Source organism: Rhinopithecus bieti, unplaced genomic scaffold (genome assembly GCF_001698545.2).
Source record: "Rhinopithecus bieti isolate Rb0 unplaced genomic scaffold, ASM169854v2 scaffold_17184, whole genome shotgun sequence".
Lineage (NCBI taxonomy): Eukaryota > Metazoa > Chordata > Mammalia > Primates > Cercopithecidae > Rhinopithecus > Rhinopithecus bieti.
In genome coordinates, this window is record NW_016809106.1 from 1,545,065 (window position 1) to 1,557,799 (window position 12,735).

The 12,735-nt window shown below is 42.8% G+C and overlaps 2 protein-coding genes across 4 annotated transcripts in view; both read left to right on the plus strand.

The window, feature by feature from the left end:
• The window catches only part of LOC108539674 (catenin delta-2-like), a 547,588-nt gene extending 547,206 nt beyond the window's left edge, over positions 1–382 (plus strand). Inside the window, exon 8 of the mRNA XM_017888551.1 lies at positions 13–382. Within this exon, the coding sequence (XP_017744040.1) occupies positions 13–382 (370 nt within the window). The remainder of the gene's footprint in view (positions 1–12) is intronic.
• Positions 7–12,735, plus strand: part of CTNND2 (catenin delta 2) — a 414,955-nt gene continuing 402,226 nt past the window's right edge. For all 3 annotated transcript variants that reach the window (XM_017888565.1, XM_017888568.1, XM_017888566.1), the window contains exon 1: positions 7–254. The gene's annotated coding sequence lies outside the window, so the exon portion shown is untranslated. The remainder of the gene's footprint in view (positions 255–12,735) is intronic.

Genomic DNA, 12,735 nt, shown 5'->3' on the forward strand with positions numbered 1-12,735 from the left:
CAAGTCCTACAGCACCAGCTCGCCCATCAACATCGTCGTGTCCTCGGCCGGCCTGTCCCCGATCCGTGTGACCTCGCCCCCCACCGTGCAGTCCACCATCTCCTCCTCGCCCATCCACCAGCTGAGCTCCACCATCGGCACGTACGCCACCCTGTCGCCCACCAAGCGCCTGGTCCACGCGTCCGAGCAGTACAGCAAGCACTCACAGGAGCTGTATGCCACGGCCACCCTCCAGAGGCCGGGCAGCCTGGCAGGTAAAGGCTCGCTGCCACCTGGCGCGGCTCACCTGGGCGCGTGGCGGGGGCGCGGAGGCAGCAGCTGGCTAGAGCAGAAGCGAAGCCGGGAGCGCTGTCGGCCAGGTTGCAGTAGTGACAGGAGATAGGGAACGCCAAGGCTTCCCTGGAACAAGTCAGTGTCTTGCCTACAGTTTTCAGTGACTTCTCTTGGGGAGTAATGTGGTGTCTCCATCTCTAACACCTATCTCACTCTCTTCTCTCCTCTCTTCTCTCTCTGCCTCTCCCCAGTCTAAAGTCTAAAGACTAAATCATAAAAGTAATACACATTTAGGAAAGCATTCCATAGACCTGTTGATGGTATCCAGAAAAAAGCAAAACAAGTAACATTTGCAATATTGACAGGGTCACCTTTAGTTGTCTCCATTTCATTGTGGAAAAAGTAAGGGATTTTCCCAAATTAGACGTTCAGCTTACATAGTTTTCAATGGTAGTGGGGAAATAACGAATAATGAATTGCCTTGAATTATTACCCTTTTGTTTTGGCTTGAATTTATTTACATCTTTGCTAAATTAGTTATTGGGAGAACTAACGGACTCTCCCATACCTGCCATTGGATGTACTTGGGTCCTAATACTTGGGACAAAGTCAGCAATGATGAAGTCCCTTGAATTTGTACCTGCTTTATTACAGGGAGGGAGGGGCTGGGTTGGGGGAGACAAACCTGCTTTCCTCTGCCAATTTAGAGGAGGTGACATTTCTGTGGTCGTTATGCCCGTCAGCAACCAGGCTGAGCTGGTGCCTCTCTGCTGTTAGCACCATATGCTCAGCTTAAACAAGACACCATGATTGAAAGACTAATGTTTTGTCTTCTGGAACACCTGACAACTAACCCGGATTTATTGTGAATTTTTTTCCCTTATAGAAGTATTTGGTAATTGTGTCACTCTAGTAACAGATGCTGTGCTCATATGCTTCCTTTCTTGACACAAATAGATGACTGTGAAGATAAATAGGATTAAAAAAAAGGAACTTGTTGCATGCACAAGGCAGGTGGCCAAGGGCTTCTTTAATTCAGCACAGTAATTGCCAGTGTGGACTGGCCTGGCCTAACAGGATTCAGGCTGGAGTGCTACTGCCCACAAAATTGTGCTAGCTACATTTACTGAAATGAAAATATTCTCTCACTCACTGCCTCTCTCTCTTAAATAGAATTTTTGAGGTAGACAATTATTAGTGCCAACCAAGTGTGAGTACCAAAATCTTTATGCTGTAGGGACTCAGGAGTAGCGATCTGCTTAGAAAAGGGGGCGGGGGAACATGTACTGAAACTTCATGTATATGATTCTGTAAAATAAGTTACCAGATCATGTCAAGAAGTGGGAGATGGGTGGAGTTCTTATGAGACCTCATGACACCCTTCTCAGCCATGCCCACCACCACGGAGAAGAGCAGACTGAGGCGCCGGGAGTCCAGGTGGCCTACTATAGGCCATTTCATTTCTTATACTTACCTCATGAAGGAAATCAGGAGTCTTAGCTTCCAGTTCTTTCTCCCACGGGTGATATGTGTAGACTTTTGCATGTTCTACTCTATCATTTCAGTAGCAATCGAGAGGGTGGCCACATGGCTGAAGATACCTGTGGAGAGGTTAGGAGAGGGTGAATGGAGCTGAATAGAGCCGATAGCTCCTATCATTGCATCTAAGAAGGGGCTGTAAAAGTACATTGTAAAAATAACTTGTGTTGCACTTGGGTTACACTGTGGCCCAGGTAAGGTATAAGGGACAAACCGTATGCTTCTGAGAGATTAGGAATATTGGAACTCCGAGACCCCCATGCCTTATTTGGTTTGCTTGATACCGTTTGAGGTGTTGTGAAGTTGGGAGCTACTTGGTTTGCTAGTTGAAAGAGCACAGTTAGGTCACGATGGCAAAACAGCTTTTGGAATTTCGGGGTTGTGATTTTAGAGATTTGTCACTGATGAGTAGGGAGGGTGGATACAGGATAAGTAGTGACTTTGACTAATTCATCATTCTGTACACACACACACACACACACACACATACACACACACACACACAGAGTCTCACTCTGTTCATTGCCCAGGCTGGAGTGCAGTGGTGCGATCTTGGCTCACTGCAACATCCACCTCCTGGGTTCAAGCAATTCTCCTACCTCAGCCTCCCAATATCTGGGATTACAGGTGCCTACCCCTATACCTAGCTAATTTTTGAATGTTTTGTAGAGACTGGGTTTCACCATGTTGGCCAGGCCAGTCTCAACCTCCTGACTTCAAGTGATCTGGCCGCTTTGGCCTCCCAAAGTCCTGGGATTATAGGCCTGAGCCACCGCACGTGGCCACCGCATGTGGCCACCTTCGGTAATTACCTTTAAGCACCTTTTATGTACTGCCACTGATTTAGATCCCAGGGATGAAGTATCAGCCCAAATCCCTGGCCTTGTTTCAAATGAGGAAGACAGAAAATTGTCAAAATACTTTTGATAGCTGGCCAGGGAAGGCTCTAATTAGGAAGTGACTTTTTAATATATAATTTCCAACTTTTATTTTAGATTCAGGGGGTACCTCTCTGGGTTTGTTAGCTGGGTATATTGCATGATGCTGAGGTTTGGGGTACAGTTGATCCTGTCACCCAGGTACTGAGCATAGTACCCAGTAGTTTGTTTTTTGGTTTCCAGTGATGCCATTAGTTAGTACACAGTACTTATACAGAAGGTAACTTTGAATCTGTCCTCACATAGGTGAGTGAGCTGGCCCTATGACTATCTGGGAGAAGGTTTTCTAAGCAAGAGGAACAGCAGGTTCAAGGGCTTATAAATGGGGGTGTGTCTGATATGTTTGCTGAGTAGCAAGGAGACCAGGGGGGTTAATCAGAGAGAACAAGAGCAAACACGTGACTTGAGGTCAGCGAGGTGGGAGTGGAAGGCCAAGTCTGAGAGGCCTTGTACTTTACGTATGTTACATAAATAATTTATTTATGTATTAAATTAAAAAATAAATAATTTATTTATGTAACATACGTAAAGTACCAGCACGTTTTCTGGCTCAGTAGTAAGTTAACTCATATTAACCTAAGTAATACCTACCATACTACCTTGGGTGTGCAAGGAAGAAGTCATCCATCTTTGCTTCAGACATAGAGCAGGTTTATTGAATCCCAAAACATGTCAGTGTCTGTGTTGGGCATATGCAGATGAGTGAGGCATAACCCCTGGTTTCAAGAGACCTGCTTTCAGACTAGACACAGGACTGGTCAGTTTTAAACCCAGTGCAGAGTGAAATAGAAGCTAGTTACTATGGGAGCATCCTAGCGGAGCATCTTGCAGTGGGGTTCAGTGTGCACCCGGCATGCTTCCTCGATGAGGTGGTCCCAGAGCAAAGCTGTAAAGGAGCAACTAGAAAGAACAGTAGCCAGAACAAAGTCAGAGTTGAGAGGGTGTGTGTGGGGTGCAGGGAGGCAGGGGAAGATAAGCGGCAGCTCAGTGTTTCTTGAGCAAAGACAGAGTGGTAGGAGTGGTGAGACATGAAGGTGCAGAGGGAGGTAAGGCTGCTGCATCCCACTGTAACGGGCTTAGCATTTTATCCTTCCGGCAGACAACTGACATGGTCATATTTGCTTGTTAGAAACTTTGTTCTGGGAAGTATGTGGAGGCTGGAATTACAAAGAAAAAATGGGCAGGAAATCACTTTGGAAGCCACTGAAATAGTCCTCCACTGCTTCTTAAAACTCGTTCTCGTTTGTTCCGAAATGGGACAATACAAAAATTATCACTTATAAATGGTTGAGAAAAAAGGCTAGTCAGTGACATAACCTACTTTTTCTATTTTTTCCTGACCCAAAGTTTGGTTAATTTAATTTTTTTTATAAATTAAGAATTAAATGTATTATTTTAAGAAATCTCATGTAGTCTCCAGCAACTTAATGAGGCAGATATGATTTTTACACCCATTGTACAGATTTGAAAACTAGAATGTTTGCCCAAACAGTACCCTTGCCCAAAGTTACTTGTCTAGAAATGACAGGGATGTGATTTGAACCTACGTCGCTTTGACCCCAGAATCTCTGTAGTCTTAAATGTACGTGATGCATAGTTAGAGGTAGTATATTTTTGTGTCAGTGGAGAAAAACACGAAGGATGTAGAAATGCAGTATAAGTTTTCAGCTTATTTAAGTGACTCATGATTTTAAAGAAAGTAATAATAATATCTAAAAAAAAATTGTCAACATCCTATTGAATGTGTGACTGTAACTTCATCGGTACCAATTTTTGTTCACTTTTACAGAGAAAATAACATAATCCTTTCACTTTGGGGATTTATAGCTAAATTAATCCTGTTTTGAAAAGAAATACGATTGTAAATATGCATTAAAGTCAAACATCAGAAACTTATTTTGAGGTAAAATTGAAATGAATGAAATGGAGACTCTTAACCAATGATTTTAATCAAAATTGACCTAATATGGAGAGGAATTTGGTCAAGGCACGTCTAACTTGTCCCCCATTCAAATGGACCTAAAACTCAGTATTTAGAGTGGATCGTGCACTGTAAACACTGAATCTTTACTGTTTAGAGATTTCAGACCCATTCCCTGACTGGTTAAGGCTTCTAGGTACACTTTATATAAGGAAGAAAAAATTAAAAAAAAAGAGTCTAATCCTAGATGAAAGCTTTGCAGTCTCTACAGTGAGGTTCGCAAAGGACTTGTGAAGTCTACTAGGGTAATGAGCGAGTTTGTTTAGGCCAGGGCTCCTGGGATGGGGTCAGAATGCAACTTGGTATCTGGCTCCTGCTGCTCCTTTCAATTCATTTTGGAAAGCTAATCTTCCTGTGCCGTGGACAAGCATCGCACAGTTCTCATGAACATTCTGCTCACTCTAGTGCTAGATATTTAGATTTTCCCACCAGCACTTAATGTTAAAAAAAAAATTCCAGTGTAGATATACTAATTAGAATATGATCAACCTGTGATGTCAATCAACTTTAACCTTTTAAAGGTGGTTAAGGCTGACTTTCTCTCAACTGGAGCTTCCAGAGGTTCTTTCGAACTAGACCTAACTGGGCACTCTCCTAATGACAGTGATTCATTGCCTTCCCTTCTGGCCATGCCTCCGGGCTCCAGCCCCTTCCTCATAAGCATTAGGAACCCAGTGCCTGCCCCGGCCGTCTTTAGAATCAATGTAATATGGGTCTCCCTTCTGCATGGTGCATTCTTGCATCCTACACCCCCACACACTTGGGGAGTGCAGGCTGATTTCCACACACCAACCATCTCCTGCTTCCACCAACAAAGCAGTTATTCAGCCAGCCACTTACCCTCTGGAATTCTGGGACCCCATGTTATAGTAGGGAATCCATACCTCAGTGGCTTCGTGCAAGCTCATCTCTCTGGAATTCCTCACCTCCCAGGAAGGCAGACATGAAACCTCTTCAGCAAACCTTCCATCCTCTGTATATGCTAAGCCCAGTCTAACAGCGTTCATCGGCCTACAGGTCTGGAACTCACAGAAATGGTAATCAAACATTTCTTTTGTACATTCATTTGATATAGCACCTCTATTCAACTTGCCTTCATATCCAATTTCTATCCAACTGATGTCCAGGTCAAACTGAAGTGGAAACAGTGCAATTGTAACACTCCCATATGGCAAGTTAGTGCCTCAGCCCAGAACTAAGAGTTGGGATGGCTAGGTGGCCCAAAAGGTCTTCCTGGTGTCTTTCATTTTTGTTTCCTTCACAGAAGTTAATACCTACCCTTCTTTTCCTACCTTATAGCAGCCTTGTAAATCAAATGGCGATAAACAGACCCTTTTTTTGTTCTTTGGTAGGAAAGTGGCATCTTTGTATAGAATTCTGTGAAAGTCTTCTAATATTATTGATTTTATATGATTTTGATTATGCTTTAACTGAGAAAATGTGCCCTAAAAAAATGAAAACTATCTAAGATAATTGTTCAAGATGGCATCCTCTGCCTACTCATTGTTTCCCCTATTTTCTAGACACCTCAGAAAATAAAAGTACAGGAATACAATAGGGAATGAAGTCACAAAAGAGACAAAAACACAGAGGCTGGGCGCAGTGGCTCACACCTGTAATCTCAGCACTTTGGGAGGCTGGGTGGGGGGCGGGCAGATCATGAGGTCAGGAGTTCGAGACCAGCCTGACCAACATGGTGAAACCCTGTCTCTACTAAAATACAAAAAATTAGCCAGGTGTGGTGGCACGTACCTGTAATCCCAGCTACTCAGGAGGCTGAGGCGGGAGCATTGCTTGAACCCAGGAGGCAGAGGTTGCAGTGAGCCGAGATCATGTCATTGCACTCCAATCTGGGCACAGAGCGAGCCTCCTTCTCAAGAAAGAGAGAGAGAGAGAAAAAGAGAGAGAGAGACAAAACCACAGAGACCAGGGTTTGAGTGTCGCCAACAAGCAAGCCAAGTGAAAAATTTCTAGAAAGTAGAGTGACAAACAATTAAAATATAGGAGTGTTGTCTTTTGAGGATGAGCTGTCTGGACTTTGGAGGTGGGTTGGCTGTCTTCTGTGAATTCCTGGACAGGCCCAAGGGTCAGAGCCGAGCTTGAGGGGGTGGGGCCGGGGAGAGATGGGCTGAAGATAGAGGGATTACTTGAAAGTCAATGTTCAAGACAGTTCTAAGTTGGCACCCCCTGACAAACATCTCTCCTACCAAAATGGTGACCCTGTAGCCAGTGCTTACTCTAAGAGGTGTTCTCTTGAAGAAACTTCGAGACTTCTGTTATTGATGCTGGTTTACATTAGATAGTACAGGCGTATGGAGTGGTAAGGAAGTCGGGACTGCTCCCCGAACCCCCACCACTCATTCTGAAGGAAGACTGCCAGTCTGAATGCCCTGCCTTCCCCTCCAGAAATTCTAACTGAAGAATGCACAGTGGCAAATACTGCCCTTGATACTGTGGAAAGAAGCTGTCACTGGGTTTTTCTTTCTCAAATATGACAAATTATCAAAGATTACTGAGGAATTGGAAAGAATTAGTGGCATGAAAAAGAGAGACCAAAATAGAAAATTGATGTAGAAAAGGGAAGTCAGTATTTATTTCTCTTTAGAATAAGAAATACACACACACACACACACACACACACACACGCGCGCGCGCACACACACACACAAAGGCATTCATCATTCAGATCTTAAGCTCAGCTGGTTAGAAGCAGATAATGCCACAGTTTTTTCTATGGCTGAGTCAGGGTCTTAGTCTGTTTAGGTTGCTATAAAAAATATCATAAATTGTGAACTTACAAACAACAGAGATTTATTTCTCCTAGTTCTGGAGGCTGGAAAGTCCAAAACCAAGGTACTGGCAGATTCATTGTCCCATGAGGGCCCACTTTTCGCCTCATAGATGGCCCCTTCTTGCTGTGTCCTCACCTGGATCTCTCTGGGGTGTAAGGGCACTAATCCCACTCATGACAGGTGACATGAGGTCACCCTCATGACCTCATCACCTCCCACAGGCCCCACCTCCTAACACCATCACATTGGGTGTTAGCTTTCAACCTAAGAATTGAGGGGCGAGGAGAGCACAAACATTTAGACCCTAGTAGTCAGTTCGCTTGTTGTTATTCACATGACCAAAAACAGTCCCCTTCCCCCAACTTGGAAGCTTTTTTCAGATATGTAATATTTACTGTATGTAGTCAAAACAAATTGACTTTCTGTACTAGAAAGCATCAGTAACATCACTAGGGTACCATACCAGTTGTTTGTTTAACAGTATATTCTCTGGATAATGACAACATTTGAAAAAGGAAGTGGGAGAATTTTAGCTATAGATTGGCTTCATCAGTTTTGTATTGAATTAGAAAATTAATGTTTTAGTGAATACAACTGCTATTCAAATGATTATTATATGTACATAACCCAATAAATAATTGAACTTTAAAATATAAGTGCACATACACACATATTAAGGCTTTTGAGAGCAAAAGAATCAAAGGAAAATTTTAGTTCTCCTTAGAACTGTTTATTACACAACAGACTTCCTCTCTTCTCCAACTCGTTTTATATATGCTGAATATTATGTTGAATAAAATAATAAAAATTAATAAAATATTGATATAGAGAGGTTATAAAATGTAAGTATAGGGAATTACTGATCTGTGAGGCTGTTTGTCATTTCCTCCCTTTAAATTATGTCGAGAGTTAGGGTGTCTTTTTCTTCTGGAGTTATGACAGAGGTCATTCTGTGAGTGTTGGTGAAAGATACAAAGCAGTAGAAAAATGATATGGGGAGAGTACATTTTAAATTTGCATTTTAGAAGCTAAATGTCTAATTGTTTAAAAGGAATTTGTGCAGCCTACCTATGACCTATCTTACACAATCTGAGGAAAAAGGCCTCTGTTTAGGATGTTGAGATGTAAAACATCTTAGTTTACATGTTTTTCAAAATATTTGAACCCATTTACAAAGACAACTGCATGTTTAATCCTGTTCTTGCCTGTTCAGCTTATTCTTGTTCATACCTTGAAAACTTCATCTGTACCCCTTTGATGGGCAGAAGCCACACAATCAAAAAGGAACACTTAGCTTAGTTCCCCCAGCAGTCAGCACTCTGGAAAGCAGAATGGAGACTTCTGGGCTCCCTGAGGCTTCAGCCCACAGGTCTGGCCTGCTTTGCATCTTGATGTAACAACAACAACAACAAAAGTAGATTGGGAGCACCTTGTTCTGGATTATTTCCATGGAAATATTCATAATGATCCATAATAATGAGGTCTGGAAGCCAGACTCCAGATGCAGTGTTGGAATATTGCACTGATGGGGTATTGAGACGCAGCTGTTGAGAAATAAAATGCCACTCGTTGGTAAGGAAGAATATCTGTGTGAATATGGCCATTAAAACTCTGGTAAGTGACTAATTAATAAAGTACCAAGTCATAGATTTCCCTGCATCTGTAGTTAATCAGGACAATCAGAAGTTTGTGGTGATGAAGACTCTGGATCGACTCCTCCCAGTAGCTGCCAAAAGCTACTCCCAGGGGGAGAGGCAGTTTGAAACAAATCTTAAGTACAAGGCTTCTCCCGGCTAAAAATTAACCTTCACAGATTAAATTTCTTTGCATGCTTAGGTCAAAAGACTTCTGTTACAAGTCTGAAGTCAAATTATGTTGCTCTTCTGTACAAAGATATTACAAATTCCAAATTTTTATCACTCCGTGATTTCCTATTCTACCTGATCTCAGCTGAGAAGGGTTTAGGGTGCCTGGGTAAAGTCTTTCTAGGGGTCTTTTCCCTATCTTCAGTCAGGACTGTCTCTTTCTTGAAGGGTATGGTTACAGTAGTTCTTTATAGCAAGAGTTCACAGGACACACATGGTTGTCACAGCACTGACCCCACCCTCCTCAGACATCACACTTGATCCAGCCCAGAGACCTGCAGAAGGAAAGGGAAAAGGCAGAGGCAGGAAATGTCCTGCCATCTATGCCTGGCCACAACCTGTGACCTCCCAGGGACTTCCCAGCAGGAGGCATGCTAGGGACATGCCCCTAGGTGTAGCGTGCTAGGGGCAAAAAGCAGCCTCTACTTTTAAAGATACCCGCAAACTTCCGACACTAAAACCTCATCTAAGAAGAGGTTCCTTCCTTCCCTCACTTTCAGGAATTGATATTTCTGTGGATATTCTGAAGCTCCAGCCTTAAAGGGTCTGTTGAGGACCAAACCTTGACACATGCTCCTCAAGATCCTACATCTAGCCCCAAATCTACTAGTTTGACCCCTAGCCATGCAGAGCTTGGATGCTTCTTAGAGACACCTGGAGACTGTTTGAGCTATTCCATTCCCTGGGTCCCTCCCCTGAGGTTCTGGTCTGGAGTGCACCTGTCACAGCATTGCTCCTCTTTAAAAAGTCTCCCAGACAAATGCCATGCATGTTCTTTCAGGGTTGAGAGGCCCTGAGCTATCCTTACATATGTGTGTATTGTGGCAATGCAGGGAACCTAGATACTTGCCTCTCCAGAATCACCCAAGAAACACCGTAATCATAGCAAAAATGTTCCAGCCCACCCGTGTCTAAAAAATCCACCCTGACCCAGACATGGTGGTCAGTCCCCTGTAGTCCCAGCTACTGGAGAGACTGAAGTGTGAGGATCACTTGAGCTCAGGAGTTTGAGACCAGCTTGGACAATGTAGTGAGAAGCCTGTTTTCCTAACAGTTTGGGAATAAATGTTTTTGGTTACAAAGAGTACAGGAACAAGGGGCAACAACGTACTGTCTTAAAAAAAGTCCACCCTGGAAATGGAAAGATGTTCTTTCCCCACTAGAAGTGACTCTTGCCCCAGCTGTCCTGCTCATTAAGGCCTTTGAAGTCCCCCTGGTGTGGGGCCCGGCCAACTGTAGCTAAGATCGGTCACTCTGCAGCAGCTGATAAATGGCCAGCACAGCTTGTGCTTGCAGAGCCCAGGCTCATGAGCACCTGCATTGCTAGTGTCTAGCTATACTCTTGACCTGTGCCTTTCTTGAAGCCACTTGTGTTTGCCTAACAAAGCAGGGGTGCTGGGCACAGTGGATCACACCCATAATCCTAGCACTGAGACAGGAGAGACCATGGCATTGATGGTCTGTCTCTGGGGCTCCTAGTGACCAGGTATGTATTCATAGCTAGACAAATATGTCCTGGCTTCTCAAAGGGTGGTCCGCGGACCAGCAGCGCCAGCATTGCCCGAGAACTTGCTGGAAATGAAGAACCTCAGGCCCTTCCTCAAACCCACTGAGCCAGAACCTGCATTCCAATTAGGGCATTGATATGCATGTGGCATTTTGAAAAACACCAAAATACATGGCTAGTAAATTTGGTGCTACTTTCTATTTCCCGTAAGATAGGAAACCCAAAACAGATATTGGTTACACATGTCAAACCATCCCTGTGTACTTCGTATGTTTCACTATTACCAATACCAGCTTAGCCATAGGTTCCTACTGGTTCTTCATTAAGTTGGAGCCGTGCATGAGGGGTGGGATATTACACTCCATCCGTTTCACTAGAGAGGAAGAACAACCGTCCACTGAAAGTAAAAATGCAAAGCTTGATACAGGACGCCACATTACTCATTATACTCCGTTACCACTATCATTATGTTCCAGATGCCTGCCTGTCACAAAAAGAACTGAACAAAAGAAGCCTGTTTCCCTAACCATTTGGGAATAAATGCTTGTGGTTAAAAAGAAAGTTCAGGAACAAGGGGCATATACTTTTATAGGGATTAGATCACATGGACATGCTTACCATGATGTCCTGGGCAGTGATTTTGGCTTTTAAATTATTTTTGCTGGAAAGTATTTGAGTCCCAATAGTTTACAGTGTTCATTTTGTAAAAGGTGTGATGAATTTTAATCGTAACAATAAATTGTATCAGAAAACCTCATCAGGAAAGTTACAGGAACAGATTCTGAGTTTTGTACGCTGCCAGAGACTGCATAGTATTCAAGTTATTAGTAATAGCAGCAAAGCTGTGCTAAGTTAGTATAATATAAGAAAATCTAGCACTTATGAAATATGATGAAGGGCATTTTTTTCTTTCCAAAAACAGATTTATAATAGGATCATTTTATATTATCAGATGGCCTGTTACACTGAAATTATTTGGTTTCAGTGCAATTTTGTCTTTGAAATCATGTGAATTAATAATGCCCCTTCCAAACCTAAGTCTGAAATATGACTCTTAACCTATACGAGAAATGTGTCCTTCTATCTTTACATTGATAACAGCATGATATAAGATGTCAAATGAATTACAACAAATTAGTGATCATTTGCAAATGAAATTCAGTTGATAGGCTTGATTCAGAATACATAGGGAAGTATTTTGGCATCCTTGAAATAGCAGGTTTAATTTTCGAATTAACATAGGAGTAGGAAGGAGATTTTGGAGTTTTGGGTCAAAAGCAAAAATCAAGAATAAAACAAGTCAGTCTCAGTAAACAGAGTTCAGAAGGAAGAATGTGAATGTGCCCAGTTCCTCATGGATAATCCCAAAGTAGCATTTGAGGCACACCTTTCTTGATGTGCCGCCTTTAAGATAAGTTTTATTATGATGAGGTATTCTTCAGATCTAAGATGTAATATTTGCACCTCTCAACAATTTACCTAGTATACATTTCTGAGATAATGTTAACAAAAGTTATGTTACTTTTTGTATATCTCAAAGTGTTTATATGCTGATACCACTTTTTCCCCCTGGAGTTTCATGATAACAGGTATCAAGCCAAACATTTTAAGAGGTTCAAAGTCCAGAAAAGAGCTATTTCAAAGCCATCAACTATCACAGAGTACAGGCTGACTACCTGCAAAGCCATGTTGCCTAGCGATGCTGACCTGTCATCATGGGCCATACCCCTAAGATCAGGGTGTCCACAAAGGAACAACAGCAGTGTAGATTTCCAAGGGAAAAACTGGCGTCCAGTCCCGGCCCCACCCTTCTCTATAGAAGTTCCCTCTTGCCCTTCAA